The sequence below is a fragment of the Eubalaena glacialis genome, chromosome 9, assembly GCF_028564815.1.
Source record: "Eubalaena glacialis isolate mEubGla1 chromosome 9, mEubGla1.1.hap2.+ XY, whole genome shotgun sequence".
Lineage (NCBI taxonomy): Eukaryota > Metazoa > Chordata > Mammalia > Artiodactyla > Balaenidae > Eubalaena > Eubalaena glacialis.
The window spans coordinates 66331202-66351251 of NC_083724.1; the positions used below are offsets into that span (position 1 = coordinate 66331202).

Below are 20050 nucleotides of genomic sequence, written 5' to 3' on the forward strand. Positions count from 1 at the left end.
GCAATGATTCTTTAGGAGCCACAGCAAAAGCACAAGTGACAAAAAAATAGATACAATGGACTTCACCAAAATTTAAAACTTCTGTACTTCAAAGGATACTGTAAAGAAAGTGAAAACACAATCACAAAGTGCTAGAAAAATTTTTGCAAATCAAGTGACTGATAAAGAACTTGTATTCAGAATGTATAAATGCCTCTCACATCTTAATAATAGAGAAATAACAATTAAAAATATGCTAAAAGTTTAAGCGGACATTTCTTCAAAGAATATATACGAATGGCCAATAAGCATGTTAAAAGATGTTCAAAATCATTAATCAGGGATATGCAAATCAAAACCACAATGAGATGCCTCTTCACACTCATTAGCATGATTATAATTAGAAAATGGACAGTAGCAAGTTTTGGTGAACATGTGGAGAAGTTGGAATCCTCACACTTTGCTGGTGGGAAGGTAAAAAATGGAAGCCTCTTTGGAAAAACATTTGGCAGGTTTTAAAAAAGTTAAACCTGGAGTGCCCATAAGACTCAGTAGTTTCACTCCTAGGTATATACCCAGGAGAAATGAAAACATACATCCACATAAAAACCTGTACATGGATGTTTGTAGCAGCATTATTCATAATAACCAAAAAGTGGAAACAACCCAAATGTTTTTCAACTGATGAATGGATAAATAAAATGTGACTTATCCCTATGATGTAATATTATTTAGCAATAAAAATAAACAAAATACTTATATATATTATAACAGAGATGAACCTTGAAAATATTATTCTTTGTGAAAGAAGTCAGTCATAAAAGGCTGTATTTTATGATTGCATTTATATGAAGTGTCCAGAATAGGCAAATCTATAGAAACAGACATAAGAATGGTGGTTGCTCAGGGGCTGGGAGTGGAAATGGGAGAATGGAGAGTGGCAGTCAATGCATATGGCATATATTTTAGTGGGGACAACAGTGTTCTAAATTTAGACTGTGGTTATGATGGCACAATTCTGTGAATATACTAAAAACATTGAATTGTACACTTTAATTGGGTGAATTATATGTTATGTCAATTATATCTTAGTAAAAATAAAAAATAAAGTTACCATAATTAAGAATTGATACTGACAAAATAGAGAAATCAATGAAACAGAGAGTTCAAAAATAGCTATGGGGCTTCCCTGGTGGCGCAGTGGTTGAGAGTCTGCCTGCTAATGCAGGGGACACGGGTTCGGGCCCTGGTCTGGGAGGATCCCACATGCCGCGGAGCAACTGGGCCCGTGGGCCACAGCTGCTGAGCCTGCGCGTCTGGAGCCTGTGCTCCGCAACAGGAGAGGCCACGATAGTGAGAGGCCCGCGCACTGCTATGAGGAGTGGCCCCCGCTTGCCGCAACTGGAGAAAGCCCTAGCGCAGAAGCGAAGACCCAACATAGCAATCAATCAATCAATCAATCAATAAATCTTTAAAAAAAATAGCTATGAATATGTATGGGAATTTAATATGTGATAAAGTTGCATGCATAAAGGAAAAAACTTCAGCTCTGAGGAAGAACATACTCATGTGTCTCCTCTCTCTACATGCAACGTTGCTCACACAGAACACTGGCAGTCACACCAAGTGTGTGTAGATTTCCCCACACCAAGCAATTCTGCCACACCAGCTACGTGTCCTACAATTGAACTCAATTCTGACATTATGTACCTGGAGATAGTGTCAGATCCCACAAGTTAAGAATTCGGTTCCATAAGACTGCTCCCCCCTCCCCCCTTCCCTACACACACACACACACACACACACACACACACACACACACACACACACACACACACACACACACCCTCAGAGGCCAGTTGCAAGTGTTTCATAGGAAAACAGTTTATTTACTAGATTGCAGGTTTGTTTGTTTTTATAAAAGTATAACTCGGGAACGGCATAGGACAAGGTATGTGGGAAGAGTCTCTGAGCTTCCATGCTCTCTGGGTATGCCATCCTACCGGCATCTCCAGGTGTTTCCCAATCCAGAATCTCCTGGAACCCCATTCTTCTGCGTTTTCATGGAGGCTTCATTATGTAGGCATGATTGATTAAATCACTGGCCATTGGTGATTTTATTCATTTATTTATTTATTTTTGCTGCATTGGGTCTTCGTTGCCGTGCGCGGGCTTTCTCTAGCTGCGGCGAGTGGCGGCTGCTCTTTGTGTTGGTGCACGGGCTCCTCATTGCTGTGGCTTCTCTTGTTGCAGAGCATGGGCTCTAGGCATGTGGGCTTCAGTAGTTGTGGCACACAGGCTCAGTAGTTGTGGCTCGCGGGCTTAGTTGCTTCGTGGCATGTGGGATCTTCCTGGACCAGGGATCGAACCCGTGTCCCCTGCCTTGGCAGGTGGATTCTTAACCACTGCACCACCAGTGAAGCCAGCCATTGGTGATTGATTCAACCTCTAGCTTCTCTCTCCTCCCAGGAGGTTGGCGGGGGTGGAGCTGAAAGTTCCAACCTTCTAATCACATGGTTGGTTCCCCTGGCAACCAGCCCCCATCCTTAGGTTATCTAGGGTCTTTCCAAAAATCAACTCATTAACATAAAACTCAGATGTGGTTGAAAGGAATTTTGACACCCATTTCACCTTTATCACTCTGAAGCTATTTCGGGAACTGGGAGCAGAACTAAATAGTATAACAAAAAATGCCTTTATGGCTCTTATACGGGAAATTACAAGGGTTTTAAGAGCTATGTGCCAGGAACCATGGGTGAAGATCAAATATATATTCCTTATTATAAATCACAATGTCATACAGTATGCCAAATCAATGTATAAAGATAGATTATCTCATAAATAGTTTTTAAATAACTGGCTATACATAAGAGGAAACAATATAACTAAGTCCCTGCCATATTGCTTATATCAAACAAATTCTAGATTGATCAGAGTCATAAAAGAGGAAGATAAAGAGGGAGGAGATATAGGTATACATATAGCTGATTTACTTCATTGTACAACAGAAACTAACACAACATTGTAAAGCAATTTTACTCCAATAAAAAAAAAAAGCAGCAGAAGAAAAAGGGAATTTAAGTGTTTTATAATCTTGGAGCAAGGAAAGTACGACACAAAATCTAGAAGTCCCAAAGCAAATTATTGATAAATTTGATTACCTAAAAAATTTTTGTTTCTAAGAATGTAGTCAGAAGGCAGATGACAAATTGGCAATAATGATTTGCAACATGTATGACAAAGGGATTGTTTCCATAATTTGCAAAGGACTGTAATAAATCACTATGGAAAATGTGGCCAATGTAATATAGAAATGGGCACATGAAAAGGCAGTTTACAGATAAAGAAATACAGGTGGCTCATAAGCAAATGAAAAAATGCTTAATCTTATTTAAAATTAAAGAAATGCACAGTAAAATAAGTTGATAATGCTTACCATTGGAAAGGTATGGGGAAATAGGCACTTCTGCTGTTCATGGTAGTTTACACAAGTTGGACTCTTTAGAGAGCAATTTGATAACCCTTGTCTAGAAATAGTTGTACATACCCCTTTACCCATCAAATTTATTTCTAGGAGTTTATTGAGTAGATATACTTGAATGTGCATGCAAAGATATAGAAGTACACATGTAAGGATGTATATTGTAGTATTGTCACTAGTAGAAAAAATGCGAATAACCTATAAATCTTAGCAGTAGGGGACTGGTTAAATTCATTTACAGTGGATAAATTAATTCATCTAAACAATGGAGTGCTATGCAACTGAAAAAATGTGATGTGGAAAGGTGTTAAGAGACCTACTATGGATGAAAAAATAAGTTATATACTATGATCCTATTTGAATTTAAAATTGTATATAATATATATTTATATAAATAAAATTTTTATTATATAAAATATAGTTTTATTATATATAAAATTATATATTAAGATTTCTATAATTATAAAGCAAACTGAATAAAACGTACCTATGAGGATTGAGTTATCTTCTCTTTTTCTCAATTGCTTGATTTTTTACTACAAGGATAATATAGATAAACTCAAAGAATTTAATAGAATACTTAAATGTTTAATAATTAAAAGTCATGATTAAAAATAACTTTACAGTGTATTATCACATATATATAATTGGTGCTTTATAAATACTATGTTTTTTCAGATAAACTTTGATTGGTGCCCATTGGTAATAATATATTCCATTTTGACTCTTTTACATATTTAATTTTTTAGTAACTAAAATTTGGTGTTTCTTTTTCTATGGATATGAATCTTACGTTGGTCTGTGAGTCAGTACTTTGATAATATCCAGAAATCTTCATTTGGGCCTCTTTGCTCAATTGGTCCTCATAGTGTTTCCTAACACATTAACAATATGCATGCTTATTTGCCATGGGAAAGTGTTTTTTGTTTGTTTGTTGGCTTGTTTTATTTGCAGTTTTTCAAAAATCTAATTGAATTTTGAATGTAATAGGTACACATAATACAAGATTTCGAAGATAAAAGGTTATACAGTGAAAAGTAAAATTCCCAACCTTTGGCCACCAAGATTCTCTTCCCAGAGGCAACCCTAGTTACTACTTTCTTGTGATTCTGTGTAGCGATTCTCTCTACATTTACAGATATGCACACATACACACACACATGAATTTTACACAAATAGTAAAATGGTAGCATATTAAATGTACTGTTCTCTTTTTTCCCCCGATATTAACTTGTTTAATATGACGACATTAAAAGCATGTTACTAATGATATGCTAATGCAGAAAATTTAAAGTCTTGTTTTGTTTTTGTTTGTTTGGTTTTACTTCCCAACTCAGAGGGCTTTCAGTTGGACATTGGATCGTTTATTTTATAGTAGAACATACCTTTTCCACCTCCTCTTTTGTTTTTAACTCCAAGATATAGCTTAGAGATCTTTCCATATTAAGATATGAAGAAGAGCTTCCTCCTTCTATTTAAAGTCATTGTGGATGAATCCTAATTGATTTAACAATCTTCTGTTGATGGCATGTTGGTAGCATGTTTAATATGATATTTAACTCTTATTTTATCTACTCAGTATTGTCTAGGTGCTGGGGATACATTGATGAGGACAAAAAATAAAAGACCATATTTTTATTGAGCTTGAATTCAATGAGATAGACATTAATAAAAGACCTACTCAAATAAATGTGGAATTACAACTCTAATAAGTGCTGAGAAGATTCTAATAGAGGGAATTGATATACTCAGGGAGTAAAAGATAGCTTTTCCAAAAAAGTGATAATTGAACTGATGTCTAAAGAAAGAATTATTAGTTTTGCATATTTTACAGATGAATTTTGTCCTGTAATATCTATATCCATTTCTTCTGTTTCTATAAGCATTCCTTTATTGGTGCCTCTATCTCGTCAGCTTTTAAACATGCTTAAGTTTCTCACTTATTAAAAAAACCAAAACTCTCCTCCATCCCTACTCTTCTTTCCAACTACTGCCCTTTATCTCCCCTTCTCTTCTTACCAAAGAAAGTGTTGTCTAAACTTCCCGTTTCCATTTACTTATCTCTCACTAAATTAAGACAAACAAGTACAGGCTTACTCCTCCTTTGACCTGTTCTAGTCTGGGTTATAACAGATTTCATCATGGTCACCAGTGACTTCCATGTCTGGTGAACACTTGTTAGTCTCCATTTTGCTTGAATATTCTGTGACATTGGACATTGGACAGGTGACATTGAAATGTTTTTTTAATCTTGGTTTTCATGACATTATCCTCTTCTGTTTTTCTTCCTCCTTTTCCAGTCTTCTTTGCTGACTTTTTCTTTTCTAAGTGTTAAATTCTGGAGTTCCTTAGTCTTTATCCAAGGTTCTTTTCTCTTCCCATCAAACACTCTCAAGGCAAGCTTCACATATCCCTAGATGATTCCCAAGCCTATATCTGACCTCTCTTCTGAGCTTTATACCAGTATGTCCAGCTGCCTCCTGTATTTTTCTACTTGATTTGTTCTTTGTTAATTCAAATATATTTAGGGTCTGTTATTTGCCAGGTATTCTACTGGTGCTGGGAGTCTCGTAAAGGTATTTTAATGGAATATGATCAAAACAGAATTTATGATTTACACTCCCTGCCAAAACAAGCAAACAAATAAATAAACTGAAATAGCCAAAATAAGACCTTTTCTACTTCCGTTGTTCTCACTGAAGTACTGAAATACGCCCAGTTCTTCTAGTCCAAAACCTTGGGATCAGTCTTTTTTTTTTAAAATTTATTTATTTTTGGCTGCGTTGGGTCTTCGTTGCTGCACGCGGACTTTCTCTAGTTGCGGTGAGCGGGGGCTACTCTTCGTTGAGGTGCACGGGCTTCTTTTTTTATTTTATTTTATTTTAATTTTATTTTTTACGTTTTTTAAAATAATTAATTAATTAATTAATTTATTTATTTTTGACTGTGTTGGGTCTTCGTTTCTGTGCAAGGGCTTCCTCTAGCTGTGGCAAGTGGGGGCCACTCTTCATCATGGTGCGTGGGCCTCTCACTATCGCGGCCTCTCTTGTTGCGGAGCACAGGCTCCAGACGCGCAGGCTCAGTAATTGTGGCTCACGGGCCTAGTTGCTCCGCGGCATGTGGGATCTTCCCAGACCAGGGCCTGAACCCGTGTCCCCTGCATTGGCAGGCAGATTCTCAACCACTGCGCCACCATGGAAGCCCGATGCGGGCTTCTTGTTGTGGTGGCTTCTCTTGTTGCGGAGCATGGGCTCTAGGTACGCGGGCTTCAGCAGTTGTGGCTCACGGGCTGTAGAGCACAGGCTCAGTGGTTGTGGCGCACGGGCTTAGTTGCTCTGTGGCATGTGGGATCTTCCTGGACCAGGGCTCGAACCCGTGTCCCCTGCATTGGCAGGCGGATTCTTTTTTTTTTTTTTTCTTGTATCCTTAGTGTATTGTATCTATAGATCATATTGGGAAGAATTGATATCTTAACAATATTGAGTCATTTGACCGTTGAAATTGTATATCTCTCCATTTATTTAAGCCCTTTAAAATTTCAGCAATGTTTTGAAGTTTGTAGTACACAGGTCTTGCACCTTTTTTGTCAGATTTATTCCTAACTATATCATATTTACTTATAATATTATAAGTGGTATTTAAAAAATTAAGTTTCTTATTATTCACTTCTATATAGAAATAGAATTTCAATTTTGATGTTATATTCTACAGCATTGCTAAACTCACTTATGATTCTTGTAACTTTTTGTGGATTCCATCAGATTTTCTGTATAAATGTTTCTTTTTTGTTGTTGTTTTTTTTTTCACACACACACACTGTATTTTATTTTTACAAGAGATAAATAAACTGACACCAAGCATTGTAAATGGATGGCCACAACAAAAGCAACAGTGACTGCAATTACCAAACAGGAAACACACTCATACTATGTCATAATATTGACATTCAATCCAGTAATCCTCCACTGTAACAGCTCCTTTACTTTGCAGTGAAAATTGATTTGTATGTTTTTTGCCTCTGAGTCCTTGTGGGATTTTTTTTTTTTAATTCAAACAGAAAGTCACAAAAATTATAATCATCCTCATCAGTTCACTCAGTCCCATGTAATTAATTTTTTTTTTCTCATCTTGATCTTTTGTTAGCACTTTTATGAATTCATCAGTTTTCCATTAGAGTTCTGAAACTGCTTATTCATTCAGTTCAGCAATATAGTCAGTTACCAGAAACCTGTACTTGTCAGAGTCTTTTCCATGAATTCCTTGAAGATGAAACCCTTTTATAGGAACAGTTTTGCAAAAGCATCAGAGTACACCCAGAACTGTCTGTAAATGACAAAAGACTTAAAAATGACCACGGTTAAAGATTTGATGAAAGTTCATAATAATGCAATTGACAAGGAAATTTAGTTATTTCTGAGATATACATTTTAAAGTAATAACTAGAATTATGACTTATAACATTATACGAGAACATAAGATTTTTAGACATTTCATGTAATGTCTGAAACATTTATATTAACATATTTCCATACAAATAACCCAATGAAAGTTTAGTATTAGTTTTTTGTTTGTTTTCTTATACTGCAGGTTCTTATTAGTCATCAATTTTATACACATCAGTGTATACATGTCAATCCCAATCGCCCATTCAGCACACCACCATCCCCACCCCACCGCAGTTTTCCCGCCTTGGTGTCCATACGTTTGTTCTCTACATCTGTGTCTCAACTTCTGCCCTGCAAACCGGTTCATCTTTGCCATTTTTCTAGATTCCACATATATGCGTTAATATACAATATTTGTTTTTCTCTTTCTGACTTACTTCACTCTGTATGACAGTCTCTAGGTCCATCAATGTCTCTACAAATAACCCAGTTTTGTTCCTTATTCATGGCGGAGTAATATTCCATTGTATATATGTACCACAACTTCTTTATCCATTCATCTGTCAGTGGGCATTTAGGTTGCTTCCATGACCTGGCTATTGTAAACAGTGCTGCAATGAACACTGGGGTGCATGTGTCTTTTTGAATTATGGTTTTCTCTGGGTATATGCCCAGTAGTGGGATTGCTGGGTCATATGGTAATTCTATTTTTAGTCTTTTAAGGAATCTCCATACTGTTCTCCATAGTGGCTGTATCAATTTACATTCCCACCAACAGTGCAAGAGGGTTCCCTTTTCTCCACACCTTCTCCAGCATTTGTTGTTTGTAGATTTTCTGATGATGCCCATTCTAACTGGTGTGAGGTGATACCTCATTGTAGTTTTGATTTGCATTTCTCTAATAATTAGTGATGTTGAGCAGCTTTTCATGTGTTTCTTGGCTATCTGTATGTCTTCTTTGGAGAAATGTCTATTTAGGTCTTCTGCCCATTTTTGGATTGGGTTGTTTGTTTCTTTAATATTGAGCTGCATGAGCTGTTTATATATTTTGGAGATTAATCCTTTGTCCGTTGATTCGTTTGCAAATATTTTCTCCCATTCTGAGGGTTGTCTTTTCGTCTTGTTTATGGTTTCCTTTGCTGTGCAAAAGCTTTGAAGTTTCATTAGGTCCCATTTGTTTATTTTTGTTTTTATTTCCATTACTCTAGGAGGTGGATCAAAAAAGATCTTGCTGTGGTTTATGTCAAAGAGTGTTCTTCCTATGTTTTCCTCTAAGAGTTTTACAGTGTCTGGTCTTACATTTAGGTCTCTAATCCATTTTGAGTTTACTTTTGTGTATGGTGTTAGGGAGGGTTCTAATTTCATTCTTTTACATGTAGCTGTCCAGTTTTCCCAGCACCACTTATTGAAGAGACTGTCTTTTCTCCATTGTGTATCTTTTATATACAATGGTCATAAGTTAGTTGACCACAGGTGCGTGGGTTTATCTCTGGGTTTTCTATCTTGTTCCATTGATCTATGTTTCTGTTTTTGAGCCAGTACCATATTGTCTTGATGACTGTAGCTTTGTAGTATAGTCTGAAGTCAGGGAGTCTGATTCCTCCAGCTCCGTTTTTTTTCCCTCAAGACTGCTTTGGCTATTCGGGGTCTTTTGTGTCTCCATACAAATTTTAAGATGATTTGTTCTAGTTCCGTAAAAAATGCCATCGGTAACTTGATAGGGATTGCATTGAATCTGTAGATTGCTTTGGGTAGTATAGTCATTTTCACAATATTGATTCTTCCAATCCAAGAACATGGTATACTCTCCATCTGTTGGTATCATCTTTAATTTCTTTCATCAGTGTCTTATAGTTTTCTGCATACAGGTCTTTTGTCTCCCTAGGTAGGTTTATTCCTAGGTATTTTATTCTTTTTGTTGCAATGGTAAATGGGAGTGTTTCCATAATTTCTCTTTCAGATTTTTCATCATTAGTGTATAGGAATGCAAGAGATTTCTGTGCATTAATTTTGTATCCTGCAACTTTACCAAATTCATTGATTAGCTCTAGTAGTTTTCTGGTGGCATTATTAGGATTCTCTATGTATAGTATCATGTCATCTGCAAACAGTGACAGTTTTACTTCTTCTTTTCCAATTTGTATTCCTTTTATTTCTTTTTCTTCTCTGATTGCCATGGCTAGGACTTCCAAAACTATGTTGAATAATAGTGGTGAGAGTGGACATCCTTGTCTCGTTCCTGATCTTAGAGGAAATGCTTTCAGTTCTTCACCATTGAGAATGATGTTTGCTGTGGGTTTGTCGTATATGACCTTTATTATGTTGAGGTTGGTTCCCTCTGTGCCCACATTCTGGAGAGTTTTTATCATAAATGGGTGTTGATTTTTTTCTAAAGCTTTTTCTGCACCTATTGAGATGATCATATGGTTTTTATTCTTCATTTTGTTAATATGGTGTATCACATTGATTGATTTGCGTATATTGAAGAATCCTTGCATCGCAGGGCTAAATCCCACTTGATCATGGTGTATGATCCTTTTAATGTGTTGTTGGGTTCTGTTTGCTAGTATTTTGTTGAGGATTTTTGCATCTATATTCATCAGTGATATTGGTCTGTAATTTTCTTTTTTTGTAGTATCTTTGTCTAGTTTTGGTATCAGGGTTATGGTGGCCTCATAGAATGAGTTTGGGAGTGTTCCTTCCTCTGCCATTTTTTGGAAGAGTTTGAGAAGGATGGGTGTTAGCTCTTCTCTAAATGTTTGATAGAATTCACCTGTGAAGCCATCTGGTCCTGGACTTTTGTTTGTTGGAAGATTTTTAATCAGAGTTTCAATTTCATTACTTGTGATTGGTCTGTTCATATTTTCTATTTCTTCCTGGTTCAGTCTTGGAAGGTTATACCTTTCTAAGAATTTGTCCATTTCTTCCAGGTTGTCCATTTTACTGGCATAGAGTTGCTTGTAGTAGTTTCTTAGGATGCTTTGTATTTCTGCGCTGTCTGTTGTAACTTCTCCTTTTTCATTTATAATTTTATTGATTTGAGGCTTCTCCCTCTTTTTCTTGATGAGTCTGGCTAATGGTTTTTCAATTTTGTTTATCTTCTCAAAGAACTAGCTTTTAGTTTTATTGATCTTTGCTATTGTTTTCTTTGTTTCTATTTCATTTATTTCTGCTCTGATCTTTATGATTTCTTTCCTTCTGCTAACTTTGGGTTTTGTTTTTTCTTCTTTCTCTAGTTCCTTTAGGTGTAAGGTTAGATTGTTTATTTGAGATTTTTCTTGTTTCTTGAGGTAGGCTTGTATTGCTGTAAACTTCCCTCTTAGGACTGCTTTTGCTGCATCCCATAGGTTTTGGATCATCGTATTTTCATTGTCATTTGTCTCTAGGTTTTTTTTTTTTGATTTCCTCTTTGATTTCTTCAGTGATCTCTTGGTTGTTTAGTAATGTTTTGTTTAGCCTCCATGTGTTTGTGTTTTTTACGTTTTTTTCCCTGTAATTCATTTCTAATCTCATAGCGTTGTGGTTAGAAAAGATGCTTGGCATGATTTCAGTTTTCTTAAATTTACTGAGGCTTGCTTTGTGACCCAAGATGTGATCTATCCTGGAGAATGTTCCATGCACACTTGAGAAGAAAGTGTAATCTGCTGTTTTTGGATGGAATGTCCTATAAATATCAATTAAATCTATCTGGTCTATTGTGTCATTTAAAGCTTCTGTTTCCTTATTTATTTTCATTTTGGCTGATCTGTCCATTGGTGTAAGTGAGGTGTTAAAGTCCCCCACTATTATTGTGTTACTGTCGATTTCCTCTTTTAGAGCTGTTAGCAGTTGCCTTATGTATTGAGGTGCTTCTATGTTGGGTGCATATATATTTATAATTGTTATGTCTTCTTGGATTGATCCCTTGATCATTATGTAGTGTCCTTCCTTGTCTCTTGAAACATTCTTTATTTTAAAGTCTATTTTATCTGATATGAGTATAGCTACTCCAGCTTTCTTTTGATTTCCATTTGCATGGAATATCTTTTTCCATCCCCTCACTTTCAGTCTGTATGTGTCCCTAGGTCTGAAGTGGTCTCTTGTAGACAGCATATATATGGGTCTTGTTTTTGTATCCATTCAGCAAGCCTGTGTCTTTTGGTTGGATCATTTAATCCATTCACGTTTAAGGTAATTATCGATATGTATGTTCCTATGACCATTTTCTTAACTGTTTTGGGTTTGTTTTTGTAGATCCTTTTCTTCTCTTGTGTTTCCTACTTAGAGAAGTTCCTTTAGCATTTGTTGTAGAGCTGGTTTGGTGGTGCTGAATTCTCTTAGCTTTTGCTTGTCTGTAAAACTTTTGATTTCTCCATCGAATCTGAATGTGATCCTTGCCAGGTAGAGTAATCTTGGTTGTAAGTTATTCCCTTTCATCACTTTAAGCATATCATGCCACTCCCTTCTGGCTTGTAGAGTTTCTGCTGAGAAATCAGCTGTTAACCTTATGGGAGTTCCCTTGTATGTTATTTGTCGTTTTTCCCTTGCTGCTTTCAATAATTTTTCTTTGTCTTTTATTTTTGCCAATTTGATTACTATGTGTCTCGGCATGTTTCTCCTAGGGTTTATCCTGTATGGGACTCGCTGCGCTCCCTGGACTTGGGTGGCTATTTCCTTTCCCATGTTAGGGAAGTTTTTGACTATAATCTCTTCAAATATTTTCTCTGGTCCTTTCTGTCTCTCTTCTCCTTCTGGGACCCCTATAACGCGAATGTTGTTGCGTTTAATGTTGTCCCAGAGGTCTCTTAGGCTTTCTTCATTTCTTTTCATTCTTTTTTCTTTATTCTGTTCCGCAGCAGTGAATTCCACCATTCTGTCTTCCAGGTCACTTATCCGTTTTTCTGCCTCAGTTATTCTGCTATTGATTCCTTCTAGTGTAGTTTTCATTTCAGTTATTGTATTGTTTATCTCTGTTTGTTCTTTAATTCTTCTAGGTCTTTTTTAAACATTTCTTGCATCTTCTCGATTTTTGCCTCCACTCTTTTTCTGAGGTCCTGGCAGGTGGATTCTTAACCATTGTGCCACCAGGGAAGCCCAGGAATGAATTTTTATAAGCAAGGTCTACGATGAAAGGGAAACAGCATCTTGATACATAAAAGTTTTGTTAAACAAGATTTTAAAATTTTTAAATCAAAGTGTTTTAGACTAAATTCTTTCAAATGTTCAAACAAAAACAGAAAGCAACCTGTACAGTCTCCATAATAAAATGTGTCCTTGTACACTTGTCCTGAGCACTTTGAAAATGTCATAATTTTAGAAATTTGAGTGATAGAGGCAGCACTTAAAGGTTTCGTGAACCTTTTTTTCCCAAAAAAGAATACTTTCAGTAAAACACTTTACCATTTTATCTGACTATACATTTACATTTTTGTTTTTCCATAAAAAGATTTACATTAACACTGTAGTTTTACTGTAAAAAAATACATTTAGAGATATTTAACTTCCTGAGTGACTTCAGTCATACATCGAACATGATTTAATGAGCAAATTCTAAAATTTTATAATGAAATAGCAAGTGTAGATGTATACCTGTATGCTCACTTATGATAAAACTCAAGATCATGTCACAGAACTTGCACTTAAGTTCTCTAAGAAGTTAAATAATATGATTTATCCCCAAACTTGACCAAAAGGTTTTCTCAAATGTTAGTAAAATGTATCACTGAATTTACATTTTCTCATTTATTAACAAAATACTGAGTCATTTCAGACTGTCAACTTGAATGTTTTACATTATATACACCAAAAATCTGATTCCCTAACAAGAAACTTCTTGCAATACAAAAAGATAACAGATAATTAAAATATTTGCTTCATAATACAACTAATCGATATAATACATCCGTTCCTCAATTGTCTAAAATGATTAGGAATTGTGGCACTTTCTTTTGCATAAAACTCTTTCCTCTTCTTAAAACCCTAAGGTGAAATGTTATTAATGTAATAAAACCTGAACCACAATTCTTCTCATTTCTGTATTGGACTGCAGTTAGGTTTAAAAAATTTTTTAAAGAAATGTGGCAACTTGTAAAGCTGCTCTATAGAGTTGTTTTAAGAAAACATTCCCAGAAACAACTTAAGAAAAAGGGCCTAGAAAGACCCTATGAAAACATCCTTTTAACACTTGTTAGTGTCGAGATGAGCGCCATTTTCCATCTCTACCACTGTCTCTTCTGTTATCATAGTCATGGCTCCAGCCATCGTGATTTCTCTCTTCATAGAAGAAATCATCTCTGTTTCCTCTGTAATGATAGTCAGACTCATGATCAGTGTAAAGCTGTTCACGGCTATAATGTCTATCCACTATGTAGGGATGAGAATTCTGTCTGACTTTTTGCCGTGATAATGGTGTATCTTGGCACCACTGGGAGGTTGAAGACTGGTTAAAAGTATGATTATGTGACTGAACTGATGGGGAAAATCCTGGTTGATCCAGATGTGGAGAACCAAATTTCCCTCCATATGACATCTTTCTCAAAACACTGTTCATCACTGCTTGTCTCTGAAAATTTTCTGAAGAAGAAAAAGATCTTTGAATTATCGGTGCTGATGGAGTCTTGTTATCCACTGTCCTTTCACACCTGCTAGGAGATGTGGAACTAGGGCTTGAACTTCCAACATGATGCTGGGGATATGACAGACTGACCTCCTGTGAGGCATGGCTACTTCCTGATCTAAACTGAATTTTGATGGGCCTCCCATAAAGTTTGATTCCGTTAAGCAGATTTATGGCATAAGGAACAGATACTTCATGTTTGAAATTCACAAATGCAAACTGCTTTGGTTTACCATCCTTATCTTTTGGAATTTTCACTTTTATTACTGGCCCAGCCTGGTGGAAAAGCTCGAAAAGCAGCTCCTCTGTCACTTTCGTTTCAAGGTTGCCCACAAAGAGAGTACGATCCGCTTCGGCTGCCACCGCCTCCATCTCAGCATCGCCCCCCTCCCGAAAAAGTGGGATCAGTCTTGACTCCTCATTTTATCTGAGCACTTTTCCAATCTCATCTAATCCAGTCCAATCCAATCCAATCTAGTCAATATCATCTAACCCAGTGCAGTGTTACCAAGGTTGCCCATTCCACCTTCTAAGTATACACCCCCCCAACATCCTTCAGTGCATACACCCCACACCCCTTTTGCTCTGCTAAGACCCTAATCTAAGCTACCATCACCTCTTGAGTAAACTGCTCCAGTTCCTTCTAACTGGTCATACTGCATTCACTTTTGACCACCATCTGGCAATTTGCTGCATGACTGCAAGCGTGATCTTTTAAAGTTTTCCTTAATTTCTCTGTGTCTCTGTTTCCTTATCTGTAAAATTGGGATAATGATAGCCCTTCCCTCATAGATTTGTTGTGAGGATAAAAAGAATTATTATGTTAGAATACTGAGAATAGTGCCAGGCACTAAGACCTCAGTAAATTGTTATTGAGACCTTACACAGTGTTGCATTAAGCCAAGTAAAAGGTATGATTACGACAGAAAGAAGTTTATTAATAATAGATTTGAATGGAGTAATTATTAGCTCGTTTATACTTAATTGTGCTATATGTGTTCACATAAAAAATCTGCTACTCTTATAATGCGTGACCTTATTATGTGTAATTTTTTTCTTAATTAAAAGGCTAAGAAGCACCAGGCTTTTCTAGTAGAGACATGTGAAAATAACGTGAAAGAGTTGGAATCAATCTTGGACAGCTTTTCTGTGTCTGGCCAGTGGACATCAGGTTAGTTGAAGGTATAAAATGACAGATGCATCTGTCAATGTTCCAAAGTCACTGCATTTTGGGAATTCTGCAGATGCCTCTTATAGTCCCTCATCTCAACATGTTTTGATTTGATGACATGATAAGAGCAGTTCTCACAGCAGTCAGTTGGCCTAGCTGGCTAAGAAAGGGTGACGGACTGTGGACCTGCTGTTGTCCTCCCAGAACTTGATTTACAAGTGTTGGTGTCTGTATGATTGGACAGACAAGGGCTCACTTGCTGTGTTCTGAATCCAACTGAGAAAAAAGTCCTTACAGTATACCTGCAAGGGGAACAGATGTTTCCATCAAACCGAGCCAAATTCTGAGGCAACCTTCAGCAACTTAAAGGTCATGCATTCAAAAGGTTATGTAGGACACAGGCTGTAACACAGTGCATATTCTACACTATTGCTTTCTAGGCTGGTTTTCTCCTTGATTTCCTACTACCGTATACACACTCTCCAGATAAAAGTGCTTAGGTAAAATGTTTCGGTTTTAGTATTAGCCCACTTAATATGATAAAGAACTATAAAGATTGTATATTGGGTAGGCATATTTTGGGAACTAGCAAAAGCATTAGTTGGCTAATGAGTTCCATCCATTCCATGATTTCTACTTCCTTAATTATTTTGTGTGTATGCCATTATGTGTGCTATAGTAGCTTTGACTTAAATACTTTCACTTTTCTACCTATTTTCTTTTGCCATACTGTCAGCCTCAAATTATTTAGTTGCTTTCTAACTCAGTTATATTTTTCAAAAAACATATAAAATTAAATTCCTTACACCTTAAAATAGCTTGAAGACTCTTTTTCTAAAGGAATCAAACAGATATTTGGCAAATGAGTTCTTTAGGAAACACTTAAGTTCAGGAAAGTTTGTTGTCCTCAAAAAAGCAGAAGGATATGAACAAGGCCTATTTTCACATTATGGATCTGCAGATTTCTGTTGGTGAACCATTAGAAATTTAGTGTGATTTGCTATTATCTATTTTTAACTTTGTTTTTATTTAAACTTTTTCTAAAAGCATTAGTGTTTCATGGTTTGTTACTGTGGAAAAATCAAGGTGTATACAAGTAACATAAAAATATAGATATCCACGTTTTAATTGTATTTGCTAAAGCTTTGGGGTGTAAAATTTTCTTTTGCAGTGGTACTGTTTTATTATTGAGATGTATCATTGTTTAATGGTTTTAGGATCTTTAAAAGTTGTTAAATTATTATCATAGCATATCTTAATGCTTCAATATTCAGAGTTGAATTAGAAAAGCTAAGAATAATGAGGTCATGTCTCCTTTGAGGTTTAAAATTAGTTGATAATAAAGCAACTTATAAGTTATTACTAAACCTATAGAAAAAGAATTGTCTGCAGTGGAAGTGGAGAGTCTTAACCATTGGACTGCCAGGGAAGTCCTAGTAACAATCCTTTTTGAATGTCCTAGTTTCCCATATATATATGCACATCCTATATATTACAGAGAAAGTGTTCCTGGGAAAGGGACTGTGTGCTGAATTAGTGATTTTTGTACTGTTATAGTGGTCTTTGTTTCCATATTGTGCTGGTTATTCACTTTTTACTTGCCCTAGAATCATTCTCCTATGGTCTCTGTTTTGCCTTGTAGAGGCTGACCTCTGTGGACTGCATGATCTGGGCTCCTGTGCCCTCTGGCTTTGGGGTTGGATTTGGACAGTGGGTGCACCAGCAGGAGATTAAGAGGGTGGAGGAAGAAAGGAAAGCAAAGAAAGTCAGGGTGTTTATTTCCCCTGCTCCCTCTACTCCAGTGCATTCCTAGCAGTGGTTTCATTTTTGGCAGCTACAGCTTCTGTCAAGTTGGGTCCTCTTCCGCAGCTGTGGCTTGTGTTGGACTATGGTAACAACGTTCCTTCCAGTTGACCCCCCCTAAGCCATGGTACTGGTTTTCCAGTCTTGCTGGTTCTTGGTGCCTCATCATATCTTTTTGGTTCTCTTAACCTGTTCACATTTCTGTAAATATCTTTATTAAATTTTCTTCCAGTGAACTCTTCTGAGTATGCCATTTCTTCCTGCTGATACCCTGACTCATTCACATACCTGCTTCAGACTTGATTTTATTTTTGCTCTGGGCTTCCATGAAATAGCCCTGTATAACTATAATGGACTCCCTTTCTGCTCATACCACCTCAGGTTGGGTTTTTGTTACTTAACAAAGAGGGATATAGTTAATCAACCTTATTGCTCAACATTTTATGGAAGCGCCTGAACAATTGAGATTGCCTTACTGCATCAGACCTGGCTTCAACTACACAAAGATGACCAAATAATTTGTTCCCCTGAAATGAAGTAATTAAAAAACTTATCTTAGGATAATTCAAGGGTGTGTGTGTGTGTGTGTGTGTGTGTGTGTGTGTGTGTGGGTGAGATTGTTTATATAAACATGTATATATCTCATAGTATATATGTCTTTAAGAAAAAATCTATTTCAAATAGAAATATTCTTACTATGTGATGGTAGCACAGCTTTAGAATTTGTTACAAAATTAATTTTGTTATCTTGGAAAGGGCTTTCCAGAGAGATCCTCTGTTTTGTAGTTATGGCAAGTAGGCCATAGTACCTTACCCCCTTTTATTACCTCTTCATACCTTTCAGTTCAATATATACTCTACCTACCGCCCCCGACCCCCTCCATTTCAGGAAAAATAATCCATGGTAGAAATTTAGAGGGATGTTTACAAATTTTTCTTTTTTTTCTTTGACTTGCTCTTTAAGATGGTAGGAATGAAAGCTAATTTTCTGAATGAATTTTAGTCCAGAGTTGACAGCAGTTGCCAGGTGTTCTATTTCCTGTCTTCTTCAGATTTTGTGGTCTTCTACATGAAGAAATCTTTCTGAAGCAAGAGTAACTCATCAGTTTCTCTTCATGTAGCAGATAAGGCGAAGTTTCAGTTAGTCTAAGACATTCAGGAATTTATTTACTTAGAGGATTTAACTTGATCTTTACACCAGAAATCAGTGTGACAGTTTACACCTTGTTTCCTAGTGCCTCCAACACCTCCTCCCCCTCTTCTGCTTCCACCTTGTTCCCCTTCGGTCTCTTTCTCTAAAGCCATCAGAATGAGCATTAGAAAACCTAAATTAGAGCATGTCATTCCTTTCCTGTAAAGCTCGCTGGGCTCTGCGCTTTGCTAAGAGTAGAAACCGAATTGCGGGCAATGACTTGCAAGACCCTACACGGTCTACCCCTATATTTATCACTTCTTTGTCCTCACCTCCTACTACTCTCCCCATCCCTCTCCCTGTTTGGGCCACTCTGTCCTCTGGCTGTTTCTTGACCATACCAAGCAAGCTCCTGCTTTGGGGGCCTTTGTGTTGACCATTGCTTTTACCTGAAAAGTTCCTCACCTAGATATATCAGCATAGCTCTCTTTCTTATCTTCCTTGAATCTATGCTCAAATCTCACCTTCTCCTTGAAGCTTACCCACTACCCAGTCCCATGCTGCTTGCCTCCCTACCTCTCTCCCTTTTCTGCTCTACGTTTTATCCCATGGCACTTATTGGTGTCCAACATTTCTAACAGACTATGTGGTGCATTTATTATTATATCTGCGTTGTCAGGGTTCTCCAGAGAAACAGAACCAATAAGATATATATAGATACACACAAGAGGAGATACATTATAGGAGTTGTTGCACATGGTTATGGAGGCTAAGAAATCTCGTGATCTGTCCTCTGCAAGCTGAAGAACCAGGAAAGCCAGTGATGTAATTCAGTCTGAGTCCAAAAGCCTAAGAAACTGGGGGCCACTGGCATAAGTTCTAGAATCTAAAGGCTCAAGAACCAGGAGCAGGATGTCTGAGGGCTGGAGAAGATGAAAATCCCAGCTTAAAAAAAAAGAGAATTTTCCCTTCTGCCTTTTTGTTCTGTTGGGGTGGGAGGAGGAGAGGATAGGAGTAGGGGGTGGATAAGGGAGGCCAATGGATTGGATATCGCCCTCCCACATTGGTGAGGGCAGATCTTCTTTACTTAGTCTACTGATTCAAATGCTAATCTGTTCCAGAAACACTCTCACAGACACACCCAGAAATAATGTTTTACTAGCTATCTGGGCATATCTTTAGCCCAGTCAAGTTGGCACATAAAATTGACCATCACAATATCCAAGCTCCATGAGGGCAAGGATCTTTGTATCTTTTATTTACTAAAGGATTTTAAGCAGGTAGAATAGTACTTGGCACAAAGGAGGCACTCGAATATTTATTGAATATGAATGAATGAAAAAGCATGAATGAATTGATAGGTTGAAGTTCTATTTTAAATTATAGTTTTTGAGGTTGTAAAGGTAGTCATGGAATCTCTTTCAAAATTTTAGCAGCCCTTTGGGTGGTAATCCATAAGGAGTCACCAGGAAGATTGACTTTCCATCTTCATTGGAAAAGATGT

At 36.8% G+C, this 20050-nt stretch overlaps 2 protein-coding genes across 7 annotated transcripts in view; one reads left to right on the forward strand and one right to left on the reverse strand.

The window, feature by feature from the left end:
* The window catches only part of CCDC171 (coiled-coil domain containing 171), a 355460-nt gene that overhangs the window by 108853 nt on the left and 226557 nt on the right, over positions 1-20050 (forward strand). For all 6 annotated transcript variants that reach the window (XM_061199072.1, XM_061199071.1, XM_061199076.1 and 3 more), the window contains one exon: positions 15509-15611. In XM_061199072.1, the coding sequence (XP_061055055.1) occupies positions 15509-15611 (103 nt within the window). The remainder of the gene's footprint in view (positions 1-15508; positions 15612-20050) is intronic.
* LOC133097180 (RNA-binding protein 7-like) lies at positions 13991-14821 on the reverse strand. Its single transcript, XM_061199070.1, has one exon. The coding sequence runs from the start codon at positions 14810-14812 to the stop codon at positions 14012-14014; it is 801 nt and encodes a 266-aa protein (XP_061055053.1). The 5' UTR covers positions 14813-14821; the 3' UTR covers positions 13991-14011.